This window comes from Hippopotamus amphibius, chromosome 10 (assembly GCF_030028045.1).
Source record: "Hippopotamus amphibius kiboko isolate mHipAmp2 chromosome 10, mHipAmp2.hap2, whole genome shotgun sequence".
Classification (NCBI taxonomy): domain Eukaryota; kingdom Metazoa; phylum Chordata; class Mammalia; order Artiodactyla; family Hippopotamidae; genus Hippopotamus; species Hippopotamus amphibius.
Genome location: NC_080195.1, coordinates 50,483,575 through 50,496,244, shown reverse-complemented (window position 1 = coordinate 50,496,244; position 12,670 = coordinate 50,483,575). Strand labels below are relative to the sequence as shown.

Sequence of the window (12,670 nt, the reverse complement as noted above, 5' to 3'; positions counted from 1 at the left end):
CCATAGAGCACACATGCTTTATGATTTCAATTCTTTTATATTTGTCAAGGTTTGTTTTATGGTATGTTTTATGGGTTTTTTTTTTTTTTAATCTACTTGGTCAGTATTCTACAGGAAATTGAGAAAAATGTATTCTACTGTTGTCGAATGGTCTGTTTTATATATGTTAATTAGATCCTGATGATTGTGTTGTTCAGATCTTCTATATCCTTGGATTTTTTGCATAATAGTTCTATCGGTTGCTGAATGGGAGGAGTGTTAAAGTTCCCAACTATAATCATAGACTATTCTTTCTCATTTCAGCTTTAATAGTTTTTGCTTCATATACTTGAGGCTCTGTGATTTAGTTTATACACATTAGTATATTGTGTCTTCCTGGAAGACTGATCCTTTCATCATTATATAATGTCCCCTTTTGTCTCAGATAATTTTCTTTGCTTTGAAGTCTACTTTATGAGATATTAATATTGTCACTCCTTTTTATTTTTTTATTATTAATGTGTACATGGTGTATCTTTTCCTATCCTTTTACTTTCAACCTACCTATGACAGAATATGAAGTGCATTTCTTACATGCAGCTTGTAGTTGGATTTGGTTTTTTAATTTTTTAATCTACTCTGCTAATCTCTGTCTTTTGATTAGTATATTCAGACCATTTACAATTAAGGTAGTTGTCAATATGTTAGCACTTTAGGATGATATTTTATTATTTATTTTCTACTTGTTTCCTTTGGTGGTTGTTGCTCTTTATTCTTTCTTGTCTTTCTGCAGGTTACTTGAATGTGTTTTAGTATTCTGTCTTATTTATTTATATCACTTTTGAGTTCATCTCTTTGTAGTTTGCATAGTGGTTACTCTGGGTACTACTTATAACTCTGTACTTGGTATCACAGTGTTTAGCATTTAAAATGAAGTACAGAAACCTCACTTCCAATTAGGTCTCTTTACGTCCCCCACTTTTACATAGTATTGTTAACTCATTGCTTAACTTCTATTTCTTTTGTGAGATTTTTTCCTTTTGGGTTTTATAAATCATATTTTATGATTGAAACAAATTATAATACCATCTAATACTCAAAACAATGTCTATTGTATGGACCCATCTTTCTGAACTTTCTATTGTTTCTTCTTGCTTTCTGATGCTTAAGTTTCCTTTTATCATTTTCTTCCTGTTGGAAGAACTTCCTTTAGCCAGTCTTCCCAGGGTTTATCTGCTAGTCACAAAATCTTTTAGTTTTCATTCATCTGTGAATGTTTTTATTTTCCCTTCATTTCTGAAAACCAGCTTTGCCAGATATAAAATTATGAGTCAACAGTTCTTTTCTTTCAGTGCTTAAAAAATATTTTGCCATTTCCTCTTTCATGATTTCTCATGTGAGAAATCCATTCAAATTGGTGTTTCCCTAAATGCATTGTTTCTGTCTGGCTGCTTTCAGGATTTTTTCTCTGTCTTTAGTTTTCAAAAGTTTAATTATGATGTGTATTGGCATGGATTCTTTGGCTTTATCCTGTTTACAGTTCACTCAGCTTCTTGGATCTCTATGTTAATGTCTTTCATCAAATTTGGGACATTTTCACTATTGTTTCTTCAAACGCTTATTCACTCCCCACTCTTTCTCCTCTACTTTTTGGGACTCCAGTGATATGAATGTTGGATATTTTGTTACTGTTTCACAGGTCCCTGAGGCTCTGGTCATTGTTCCCCCAGTCTCTTTTCCATTATTCACAGTGGGTGAATCCTACTGTTCTGTCCGCATGTTCACCGGTTATATTCTTCATCACCTCCACTCTCCTGTGGAGCCCGTCCAGCAAGTTTTTAATTTCTATTGTATTTTTCAGTTCTGAAATTTCTGTTTGTTTCCTTTTTGCATAACTTCTATTTCTTTCCTGAGGTTTTCACATTTTTATTAGGAGAATTTGCCATTGACGGTTGTAGCATTTTTATAATGTCTGCCTTACAATTCTTATCAGATAACTCCAACATCTGATTCAGTTCAGTGTGGGCATTAGCTGATTTCAGTTTGCATTCCAGTTGTGATTTTTTTTGGTTCTTGATTTATATCCTGGACATTTTGTCTATTGCGTTAGGACAGCCTGGGTCCTGGTTAAATATTTTATTTTACAGGAAGTTACTCTATTTAGGTTTAACACATGAGTCTTAGCCTACTTTTGTGGGCTGTGATTCCAATAACAGTTTAGTTTTCAGAGACTTTGTGACTTCCTGAGGTTTGAAATTTCCTCTGACCGGATTGCCAGATACCTCTTGCTGAGGAAGGCAGGCAGGGAAATCCTTCTATTAGTAACCTCCCCCACCCCAGCTACCCAGGTTTTTCTGGGCAGAGAGGAGAAATGAAGTGATTTCTGGGACAGGGCTGCTAGCTGTGATGGGTTTTTTTTCCTGGATCCACCAGTCACCCCTAGTGTCTCTGGGCAGAGGAGGAGAGTCTCTAGCCCTTGGGGACAAAGAGACTTCCCCAGCTAGGCCACCTGCTTTATCTGGGTGTCTCTTACTGGTTCCTCACATCCACATCTAAGTATCTCTCCACAGAAAAGAGGAGTCACTGACCCAGCAGGGAAGGAGAATGCTTCCCTTGGTCACTTATTTTTGGCAGGACTTTCAGTTGGTCCCCCTTACCTGAGGTTGTCAGAGGGACTCCCACTAGATCCAGGGGGAAGAACAAGCTACTGGACTACCTTCTGTTGCCAACTGGGAAGTTGGAAAAAACAGCAGGTCTGGGTGGTTGCCTTCGGTTGGTTGGGGGACGCAAGATGCCCTGCCTCTGTGTTGTCATCTGGTCCTGGATTCCCAAATAAGCTCATCTTCTTCTTAGCACCCTTCAGAGTTATCCTTTGCTTGTTTCTTGTGCCATTTCTAGGATTTATAAAGTTGTGTTTAGTGAGGAGGAGCAGGGAAAAAGAGGTCTATGCCATCTTGTCCAGACCACAAGTCCTTCAGCTACTGAATTTTCCATTAAAATTTTAATTTTTTCTGCTTTGCTAATTTAGACTTAGTTACATCATGGATATAAAAAAAATCCCAAAGAAACCTTTGCCCAGTGCAGGCATTTAAGCAATTTTCTCCAACATATAATTAATGAGACTGGGAGGAAAAAATGGATGTCAATACAAAAGGATCTAAAGTGAGCTTATGGCCATACTCATAAAGATACTGTTGAGGAACACACACACACACACACACACACACACACACTTGCTTTCAGGCCATCTACTTACGGTCTGCTCAAGGAGAGTCTCTACATGAGGCAGAAATGGATTCATGGGCCACCAGAGGGGCTGAGGAAAATGAGAGAGGGGGTAGGGACTATTACAGAGAGGCACAGACCCTTCCTCCTGGAGCACTGAGTGGCAAAACCTACCTGGAGCCTTTGATTTGAAAAGCTCAACTCTGCAAGGCTGAGTCCTGCTGGGAGAAAGGTGGCTCCAGAACTATAAGGTTGGCCTGGCTCTTCTCTGAGCTTTAGTCAGGAAGAAGGCTTAATGTCACCAAGTGCATAAAAATAGATATTTGGGGCAGAATCCTCAGGCCAATACCTTTCACTTCTTATTTATGTACTGTATTGTTCCCAAGGAGCATTGAAAGTGGTCACAATGGCTACAAACTATATAACAAAATGTAAATTAGATATAGGCCAGAAAAAAAAAAAAAAAGCAAGAAGAAAATAAAGGACAGGAATAAGACTGGTGCTTCTCTGTGACTTTCTACACTTGTAATAAATAGCCTGTGAGAGGACACGTTGCTGGAGTATTTCCTGTGCCATCTCTGAGTGAACCCCCAAAGGCACTCAGGACCATTCTTGGGGACAGCAAAGTGGACTCGTAACATGGAGGGATCCTCTACATATACTATAGGGGGAGAAAGTTTCCATGAAAATTTCCCTATAGTACTCCATAGATGTCCCGCTCCTGAGACATGTTTGATTTCTGCTTAAAGATTCCTGAGTTCTCTTTGAGAATGGCCATAGTTCTGAGCAATGTAACCTAGTTGAAGACTCAGGCTACTAAGATCCTGAGAAATTACATCCCAGTTAGGATTCATTACAAGTCCGACTATCTAAATATGCAGAGTGTATACCAGGCTAAAACTATAGTCATTGATTCCTCAAACTTTGTTTCTAAAATTCTTCTATTTGATTCTCAGAATCTAAGCCAAAACTGTTAGATACAAACTTGTGGGGTCCATCTCAAGTCAGCTGGAAAGTCCCCTCCCAAGTCAGCTGGAAATCTAGGTGATGCTGATGACATGCAGGAGCTGAGAAGTAGCCACAGAAGCAGTGTTGTCCCAGTGACTAAATGACCACACTCTTTCCACTATGGGAGCTCTCTCTCTCCTAGGAAATAAAAGAACACACAAAAATCCAGTCAGCTGGGCTCTACTGTCTATGTATACAATACATATGGGATTGATTCTGGTGCAAATCCTCGGTGAGTGGTGGCTGCTGGGACAGCAGCTCTAAATCTAAAAATTATTTCTTGGCTCGCCATGAAGCCAGTTTCTCTCCCTGGCTTAGGGTTCTCATCTTTCTACCTCTCTCCAGCCTCCCTCAAACCCTTTTAGTTTCTAAAAATGTCTTAAGAGTTTCACTCACTCTGCTTTTTGCTGAGTTTTAACATCTTTAAGTCTCTCTTACCTTGGAAAAAAGGTACCCTGTTCCATTCATCGATCCCTCTCTCTAAAATTCATTCATGAAGACATGGCCCAGTTCTCCTGTTCCCATTTATATTCTCCTGAACCATTTGTTCTCAGCCCTTGTCTAAAAAGTTAAGCTTCATCCCTTGGTATTTCTCTGAAGTTATTTTTTTCAGATCACTAGTGACCTCTTCCTGACCAAACTGAGTGGCTTTTCTTCAGAAGTTATTCCACTTGATCTTTCGGCTTTCTCATCTTGTGCTATGAGGACTTCAAGGACTATGGTTTTCATTTCTCATATTTCTCCAACTATGTGTTAGAGAGGATTATTTTTATTTCAGTTTTGAATATCTACAGCAGTCAGCAATGAATGTGACCTTCCTTGTTTGAAATGGGAAGATAAGGTATCTGTCTCAAAACATACTGTTCAAAATGTGTATGTACGTACTATATTCATGTTGCTATAAAAATCTTGTGTTTCCATTTTATCAAGAAAGTGAACTTTAAGGGGGCATGATTTCTAATCAAAATGCTGTGGGATGGGACAGAGAGGCCAACATGGCACAGTAGAAAGGCCCTGAGCTCTCATGAGCATACCAAAATCACAACTATTTCCAGAACAACCATCAATTAAAACAAAACTGGAACCTACAAGAAAAGATCTCCTATAACTAAAGATATATAGAAAGAATGACAATGAGACAGCTGGGAGGGGCAGACTCGTGATATAATCAACTCCCATACCCCATGGGTGGGTGACCCACAAACTGGAGAATAGTTATATTGCAGAGGTTCTCCCACAGGAGTGAGAGTTCTTAGCTGCATGTCAGGCTCCCCAGCCTGGGGATCCTGCACCAGGAAGATGAGCCCCAAAGCATTTGGCTTTGAAGGCCAGCTGGGCTTAATTGCAGGAGCCCCACAGGACTGGGGGAAATAGAGACTTCACTCTTAAAAGGCGTACACAGAATCGCACATTCACCAGGACCCAGGGCAAAAGCAACAATTTCATAGGAGCCTGGGCCAGACCTACCTGCTGGTCTTGGAGAGTCTCCTGGAGAGACACACTGCTTGCAGACATATTGTGAAACATTCAACCATATGAACATGCCTGGCAGTTGCCATTATTGGCTCATTAGCATCAAGACCTGGGCCCCCTCAATAGCCTGTAAGTGCACCAGTGCTGGGACATCTCAGGTCAAACAAGTAAATAGGTGGGGACACAGCCCCCCCCCCCCCCCCATCCACAGACAGGCTGCCTAGAGACTACAGAGCCCACAAAAGCCTCTAGACACGGCCTAGCCCACCAAAGGGCCAAGACCCAGCCCCTCCCACCAGGAAGCCTGCACAAGCCTCTAGATCAGCCTCACCCACCAGGGGGCAGACATCAGAAGCAAAAAATCTATGATCTGCAATACAGGCCAGATCCTACCCTGGGACCAGCTGGACCCTGGCCCTGACCACAGTCAGGCCAATGCAAAGTTCAGGACCTGGACCACATACCCAACTGTGTCAGGAACTGCCCCCCTTCCACCAATGATATGAAACAAGTGCTGAGATCCCTGGACCCTGCAGCAAGACTCTGGGAACTAGCTCTGCCTGCCAGTAGTCTGGCATGAACCCCAGGATCTGGCTTCACCTGCTAGTGGCTGGGCAACAGCCCCCGAGTCTTCAGGACCCTGACTTCACCCACCAGTGAGCCAGCACTAGCCCTGGGGGGGCCCCCTTGGATTCCACAACCAGCCAGCACATGAGCAGACCCCACTAAACAGCAACCAGCAGCATCTGTACAAGACAGGGCCTGACAACCAACTAAACTAGGGCCCAATGAGCCTACCAGACTGCGCACATAGTCAGCCTCCCACAACAGAAGGACCCAGGCAGCCCTCTTAGGGGGAACCCCTAGAGAATATAGTTTGGGTAACAAGAGGGGAATGCACTGCTGGGACCCACAGGATGCCTCCCAGAGGGCTACTTCTCCAAGTCAAGAAACATAACTAACCCACCATACACATAAAAGTACAAATAGCAACTTTAGACAAAATGAGGTGGCAGAGGAATATGTTCCAGACGAAGGAACAAGATAAAACCCCAGAAGATGAACTGAGTGGAGATAGGCAGTCGACCTGAGAAAGAGTTTAGAGTAATAACCACCTATAGAATGGGAGCAAATGTTCACAGGTGATGTGGCCAATAAGGTATTAATTTCCAAAATAAACAAACAGCTTATACAGCTCAATATCAAAACAAAACAAACAAAACGAAAAACCAATAACCCAATCAAAAAATGGACGGAAGTCCTAAATAGACGTTTCTCCAAAGATGACGTATAGATAGCCAACAGGCACATGAAAAGATGCTTAACATCACTAATTAGAGAAATACAAATCAAAACTACCATGAGGTATCACCTCACACCAGTCAGGATGGTCATCATCAAAAAAGTCTACAAATACTGGAGAGTGTGGAGATAAAAGAACCCTCCTACACTGTTGGTGGGAATGTAAATTAGCACAGTCACTGTGGAAAACAGTATGGAGGTTTCTCAGAAAACGAAAAATAGAGCTACCATATGATCCAGCAATCCCACTCCTGGGCATATACCCAGACAAAACTATAATTCAAAAGGATACATGTACCCCTATGTTCATAGCAGCACTATTTACAATAGCCAAGACATGGAAGCAATCTAAATGTCCATCGACAGATGAATGGATAAAGAAGATGTGGTACATATACATAGACATAGAAAACAAACTTTATGGCTACTAAAGGTGAAAAGGTAGGGGAAGGATAAATTAGGAGTTTGGGATTAAAATACACACAGTACTATATATAAAACAGATAACCAACAAGGACCTACTATGTAGCACAGGAACTATACTCAATATCTTGTAATAACCTATAATGGAAAAGAATCTAAAAAAGAATATATATGTATATATACACAAATATACACAGACACAAATATATATGCACAAATATATGTGTGTATATATATATATGAATACATATATTTATAAAACTGAACCACTTTGCTGTATACCTGAAACTGATACAACATTGTAAATCAACTATATTTCAATAATTTTTTTTTCTTTTTTTTTTTGGTCACACCATGCAGCATGTGGGATCTTAGTTCCCTGACCAGGGATCGAACCCATGCCCCCTGCAATAGAAGCACAGAGTCTTAACTTCTGGACCTTCAGGGAAGTCCAATGAAATTTCTTTAAGAAAGGTGTGGTATATATATACAATGGATTATTACTCAGCCATAAAAAAGAATGAAATGTCATTTGTAGCAACATGGACAGATCTGGAGATTATCACACTAAGTGAATTCAAATAGAGAAAGACAAATATCGTATGATATCACTTATATGTGGGATCTAAAAAATGATACAAATGAACTTATTTACAAAACAGAAATAGACCCACAGTCATAGAAAACAAACTTATGGTTACCAAACGGAAAGGGGCAGGGGATAAAGTAGGAACTTGGGATTAACACATACACACTACTATATGTAAAACAGATAACCAACAAGGACCTACTATACAGGGAACTATATTCAATATCTTGTAATAATCTATAATGGAAAAGAGTCTGAAAAAGAATATATATATAAAACTGAATCACTGTGCTCTACACCTGAGACATTGTAAGTCAATCATACTTCAATAAAAAAAATTTTTCTTGGAAAAAAAATGCTATGGGATGAACGCTCTCTGACACAAAGGAAAGCAACAAAATGCAGCAAAAGGACGTTGTAAAGGGCTTTCTAAAGAAAAGACATTATCAAAGAATAGACATTTTATTGAAAGTAGAAGAAAGTACCGCAACCTAAAAAAAATCTTTTTTATTAAATCAGAGTCAAGAAAATAAAAATCTTGGATTCTCTACAGAAAGTTTGAGTTTAGCTTGGAGAGGAAAGAATGCAGTTTTCTCTTGTAGTAGAACAGGTGTGTACAGGCCAAGTTTGGAAGAAACCAGTAATGCCTTGAGCAGCCCTTTCTGAAAGAGCAAGTTTGGAAAGAAATATAATCAATTTGAAGGAGCCCAGGAACACAGGGACCACTCAGTCTGAAAACACTGAAGTTTAAAGGTTGTATTACTGCTTCTTATATTTCTGAGATTGTAGCCTTTGGTGGAGTGAAAAGACCACCAGACACGCAATGAGATCTTGGCTGGAGTCCTGGTTCTGGAGTCAAATGGGAGATACCTCAACATAACTTCCCTTTTCTCATGGGTACTGGGCAAGAGAATACTCCTTACCTAGTTCAGTTCCCATGAGTTCCCGTACATGGAAGGCCTTGCCTGTTGGTATCTACTTGTTAAACATTACTCCAGAGAAGAGTCCATTTGAGCCAAAAGATTTTCTTTGATTAATTCATATTACTCTGAATATTTAATAAAGTATTTTTAATAAGTATTTTGTAAAAAGTTATGGTAAAGCTGTATGTGTTGAAAGCTTGATTTAAGAAAATAGTGATAACATCTTAACTCAAGAAACTTCAAGTTGTATATAATCAAAGATCACCATCTAGTGGCTCAACTGTATTATAACTTCTAAAGTTAGTTGCAAGGTCCAAAGACTTCAGAGGCTAGAAGCTGTGTGGAAAGCATCCAGCCCCACCAAAGAAGAGTGAGATTTTGGCCCCACTAAAGGCATTCAAAATATGTTACAAACAAAGCACAGTGCCCTTCAAATAAATCAACCTTCCAAATCAAGCTCTGGTCCTGGGCCTCTGGTCACTCAGAATATGAGTGGACAGTTGACTGTGATAAAGTAAAGTGATAACTAGTTTGCAGATAAGCTCGGAGAGATCCAAAACAATGAAGGCCTTTAAAATTATCTCGGGCGACTTTGCCTCTCACAAGCAACTTTACAATTGAAAATTTGGTTTGCGGGACTTCCTAGGTGGCGCAGTGGTAAAGAATCTGCCTGCTAATGCAGGGGACACGGGTTCGAGCCCTGCCCTAGGAAGATTCCACATGCCACGGAGCAACTAAGCCCACGCGCCACAACTATTGAGCCTGTGCTCTAGAGCCCATGAGCCACAACTACTGAGCCCGTGTGCCACAACTATTGAAGCCCACGCGCCTAGGGCCCATGCTGCACAACAAGAGAAGCCACTACAGTGAGGAGCCTGAGCACCACAACGAAGAGTAGCCCCCGCACGCAGCAACTAGAAAAAGCCCGTGTGCAGCAATGAAGTCCCAACACAGCCAATAAATAAACAAATAAAAATAAATTTATAAAAAAGAAAAAAGAAAGAAAATTTGGTTTGCTTGTGATAGAATTATTGGTATGTACATCTTGATGATGAAGCTGTAACACTTTCAGAAAATAAGGAAGAAATAAAGTCACAAGAAAACATCACTGCCCCAGACGATTTTCTTCTAATTAGGCAGCATGAGCTACTGAAAAGGGCACAGGCTTGAGAGTCAGAGGGCTTTGCTCAAATTCTGGCTTCACTCCCTATTGGCTGTGTGACCTTGAGGATGTTACTTAACCTTACTGAGCCTTGCAGGGTTGTTGCCAGGATTAAATGAAATAAGGCTTGGAAAGGGCTTATCCCAGTATCCAGAACATAACTGGTTCTCCTTTTACCCTTCTCTCACTTACAAGAACCCATATAACTTAATTTAGAAGAAAATAAAGTTTAACTTAGAAGAAACTAGGGTTTCGATCTGAAGCCCAAAGCTGACTTTTAAATTACATTTTTTTCTGTGAAAATGAGGATAAGAGACTGTCTAGTTAACCATATAACCAAAGTAACAGTGGTCGTCCTGGCTCTGATGGGTTCTGTAGTTTCGTTCAGGATGTAATTTGCTTACTGGTAACATGGAAGAAAGAGTCGTATCCACTGTAAAACGAACATTATAGTACAAACCTCACAGGGTGTTGAAAGGATTAAATGAGATGTTGCATAAATGTCCATAGCTCAGGACCACTTAGTAATGATACTACTAAGTGTCACTGTTATTGGTCTTTGCCTCTCTCGTGGGACATTTGTGAGAATATGATATAACTGCCATTGATTATTTCTGAAATGTCTGTGGGCCTTCGCTACCTTCCTCACAAATCACCGTTTTACCAAGTTTCTTCCCCAGAAAAACCAGCACTGGGGCTCTCATAAGGTGCCTGTTTCTTTGCGCACGTTACGCAGATGATCGGTTTTAAAAAAGGAGTCACAGCAGAACTTGCGTTTCCAGATGAGAGTGGTATCCTTCAAAGTGTGTGAGAGATTAAACCTGTTGTTCCTCTAATTATCCCTCTACTCTGGGAACTTCCCTCACAACCTATTACATATCCCTTTATCTCAACAGAAGCAAAACAGAAAAAGGATTTTGGTCGCATAGACAAAGAGATTTTCGTGGATAGCTTGTAGGTTGGTTCTGAAGGAGTTCATGAATATTTTTGCGCAACAACCAGCATAACTTTGCAAAGTGACAACCTAGAAGGAATGCTATCATTGGGGTATATTAATTATAAAATGATTTTTTAAAGTCACATCTTAAAGGGAAAAAAAAAAGGTCTATATTCAGAGGATATTCAGCGTTTGGGTTTTTTTGGTTTTTTGGCTTTTGGGTTTTTTGCTTTTTTTTTTTCCCTAAATCACTTCAACGATACTTTCCAGGGGAATCTCAGAGGGCTTCATCCTCGAATACAAGAGGCCCTTGCACGCTGACTTGCAGCACCCAGCAGGGGCACAAACGTCTTGTCAGGCCCATGTTCTAATCTGGGGTATGGAAATAGTTGCTAAGTAAAGCAAGACCGCTATGGCAGGAAGTAAAGCCTTAGCTGGTGAAGGCCTGCGTTAGAGTCAGCTCAGCCACTCACGAGGTGCTTACTTATTTTGAGCCTGGTTTCCTCATCCGTGAAATGGGGGGACCCTGCCCGCCTGGCCTCAGGGGACTGTGATGAGGGCTGGAGCCAGGAGACGGAGGCTGAGGGGGCCCTTCTTAAGCATCAAGCCCCAGCCCCTCCCCTGCCCTCCGCACGCACGGGTCCCTTCCAGCTCTGCAAGAGGCTCTCACCAAGCCCGGAGGGCAGGCGGTGTCAAACAGGGACAAGGGACCCTGAGCGGCATGTGAGGTGGCCTGCGTCAGCCTGGCTGAAACGTCCTTTCTGCCCACGCCCGACCCTCAGCGGGAAGCCCCAGGCTCACCGAGCGCCTCTCCACACTCCCTTTTTTCCTGCCATTCTTGCCTGGGGTGACATCCAGCGAGCTGTAGCTGGGTGGCTTCTCCTCAGGCCAGTTTGGGGAGCACGAGCGGCGGCGGCGGCGGGCCCCCCAGTTCCGGCGCCGCCTCTCCTTCTCCTCGTCCTCGGAGCTCCAGGCACTGAGGCCGGAGGGCAGGGGAGGGGAGTAGCTGCGGTGCCTGCGCCTCTGGTGCCCCCGGGCGCTGCCCCGGGGGCTGGGCCTGCGGGCTCTCTCTGGGGGACGGCTCCGGAGGGGGGGGCGGTTGGGCCCCCGGCGGGCCTCGCTGGGCGAGGGGCCGTCGCTGAGGCTGTCCCCGTCCCTGTCCGACCAGGGCCTGGGCGACCCGCGCTGCCTGGAGCTGCGGTGCCTTCCGCTCCGCAGTCGGTCCAGCTCCCTTTGTTCCAGCGCCCAGCGCTGAGGCTCCCAGTCCTGGAGCTCCTGGTGGAAATCAGAGTAGCGGTGCTGCCTTCTCCCCTCCCTCGGATCCCAGGGTCCGGGCGGAGGAGGCGGGGGGAGCCACTGCTGGCGGGAGGAGTGGCTGGTCCTCCGCGAAGATGGCAGGTCTGTGACCAGCGGGGGCAGGTGGATGATTCTGCGTTCCACGACCTCAGAGCCCAGGGAGGACAGCATGCTGTGGGGATGGCCAGGTCTGGCTCGGAGGTTAGCCGGCAGAGGCTGGGCTGGGTTGAGGTTTCGCAGCTCCTTCTCCAAATACTCTAGGACACCACTGGTGATAGGAGGGTGAGCGGTGGTCTGGGTCACTGGCATCTCTGGGAGGCTGGATCGCAGGGACAAATCTGATTGAAAACAAG

At 42.9% G+C, this 12,670-nt stretch overlaps 1 protein-coding gene across 1 annotated transcript in view; it reads right to left on the bottom strand.

Moving 5' to 3' along the window:
• Window positions 1-4,308: 4,308 nt before the first annotated feature.
• ILDR1 (immunoglobulin like domain containing receptor 1) overlaps window positions 4,309-12,670 on the bottom strand; it is a 32,430-nt gene continuing 24,068 nt past the window's right edge. The window contains exons 7-8 of the mRNA XM_057697755.1: window positions 11,823-12,655; window positions 4,309-4,350 (exon numbers count right to left, since the gene is read on the bottom strand). Coding sequence (XP_057553738.1) covers window positions 4,309-4,350; window positions 11,823-12,655 — 875 coding nt within the window. The remainder of the gene's footprint in view (window positions 4,351-11,822; window positions 12,656-12,670) is intronic.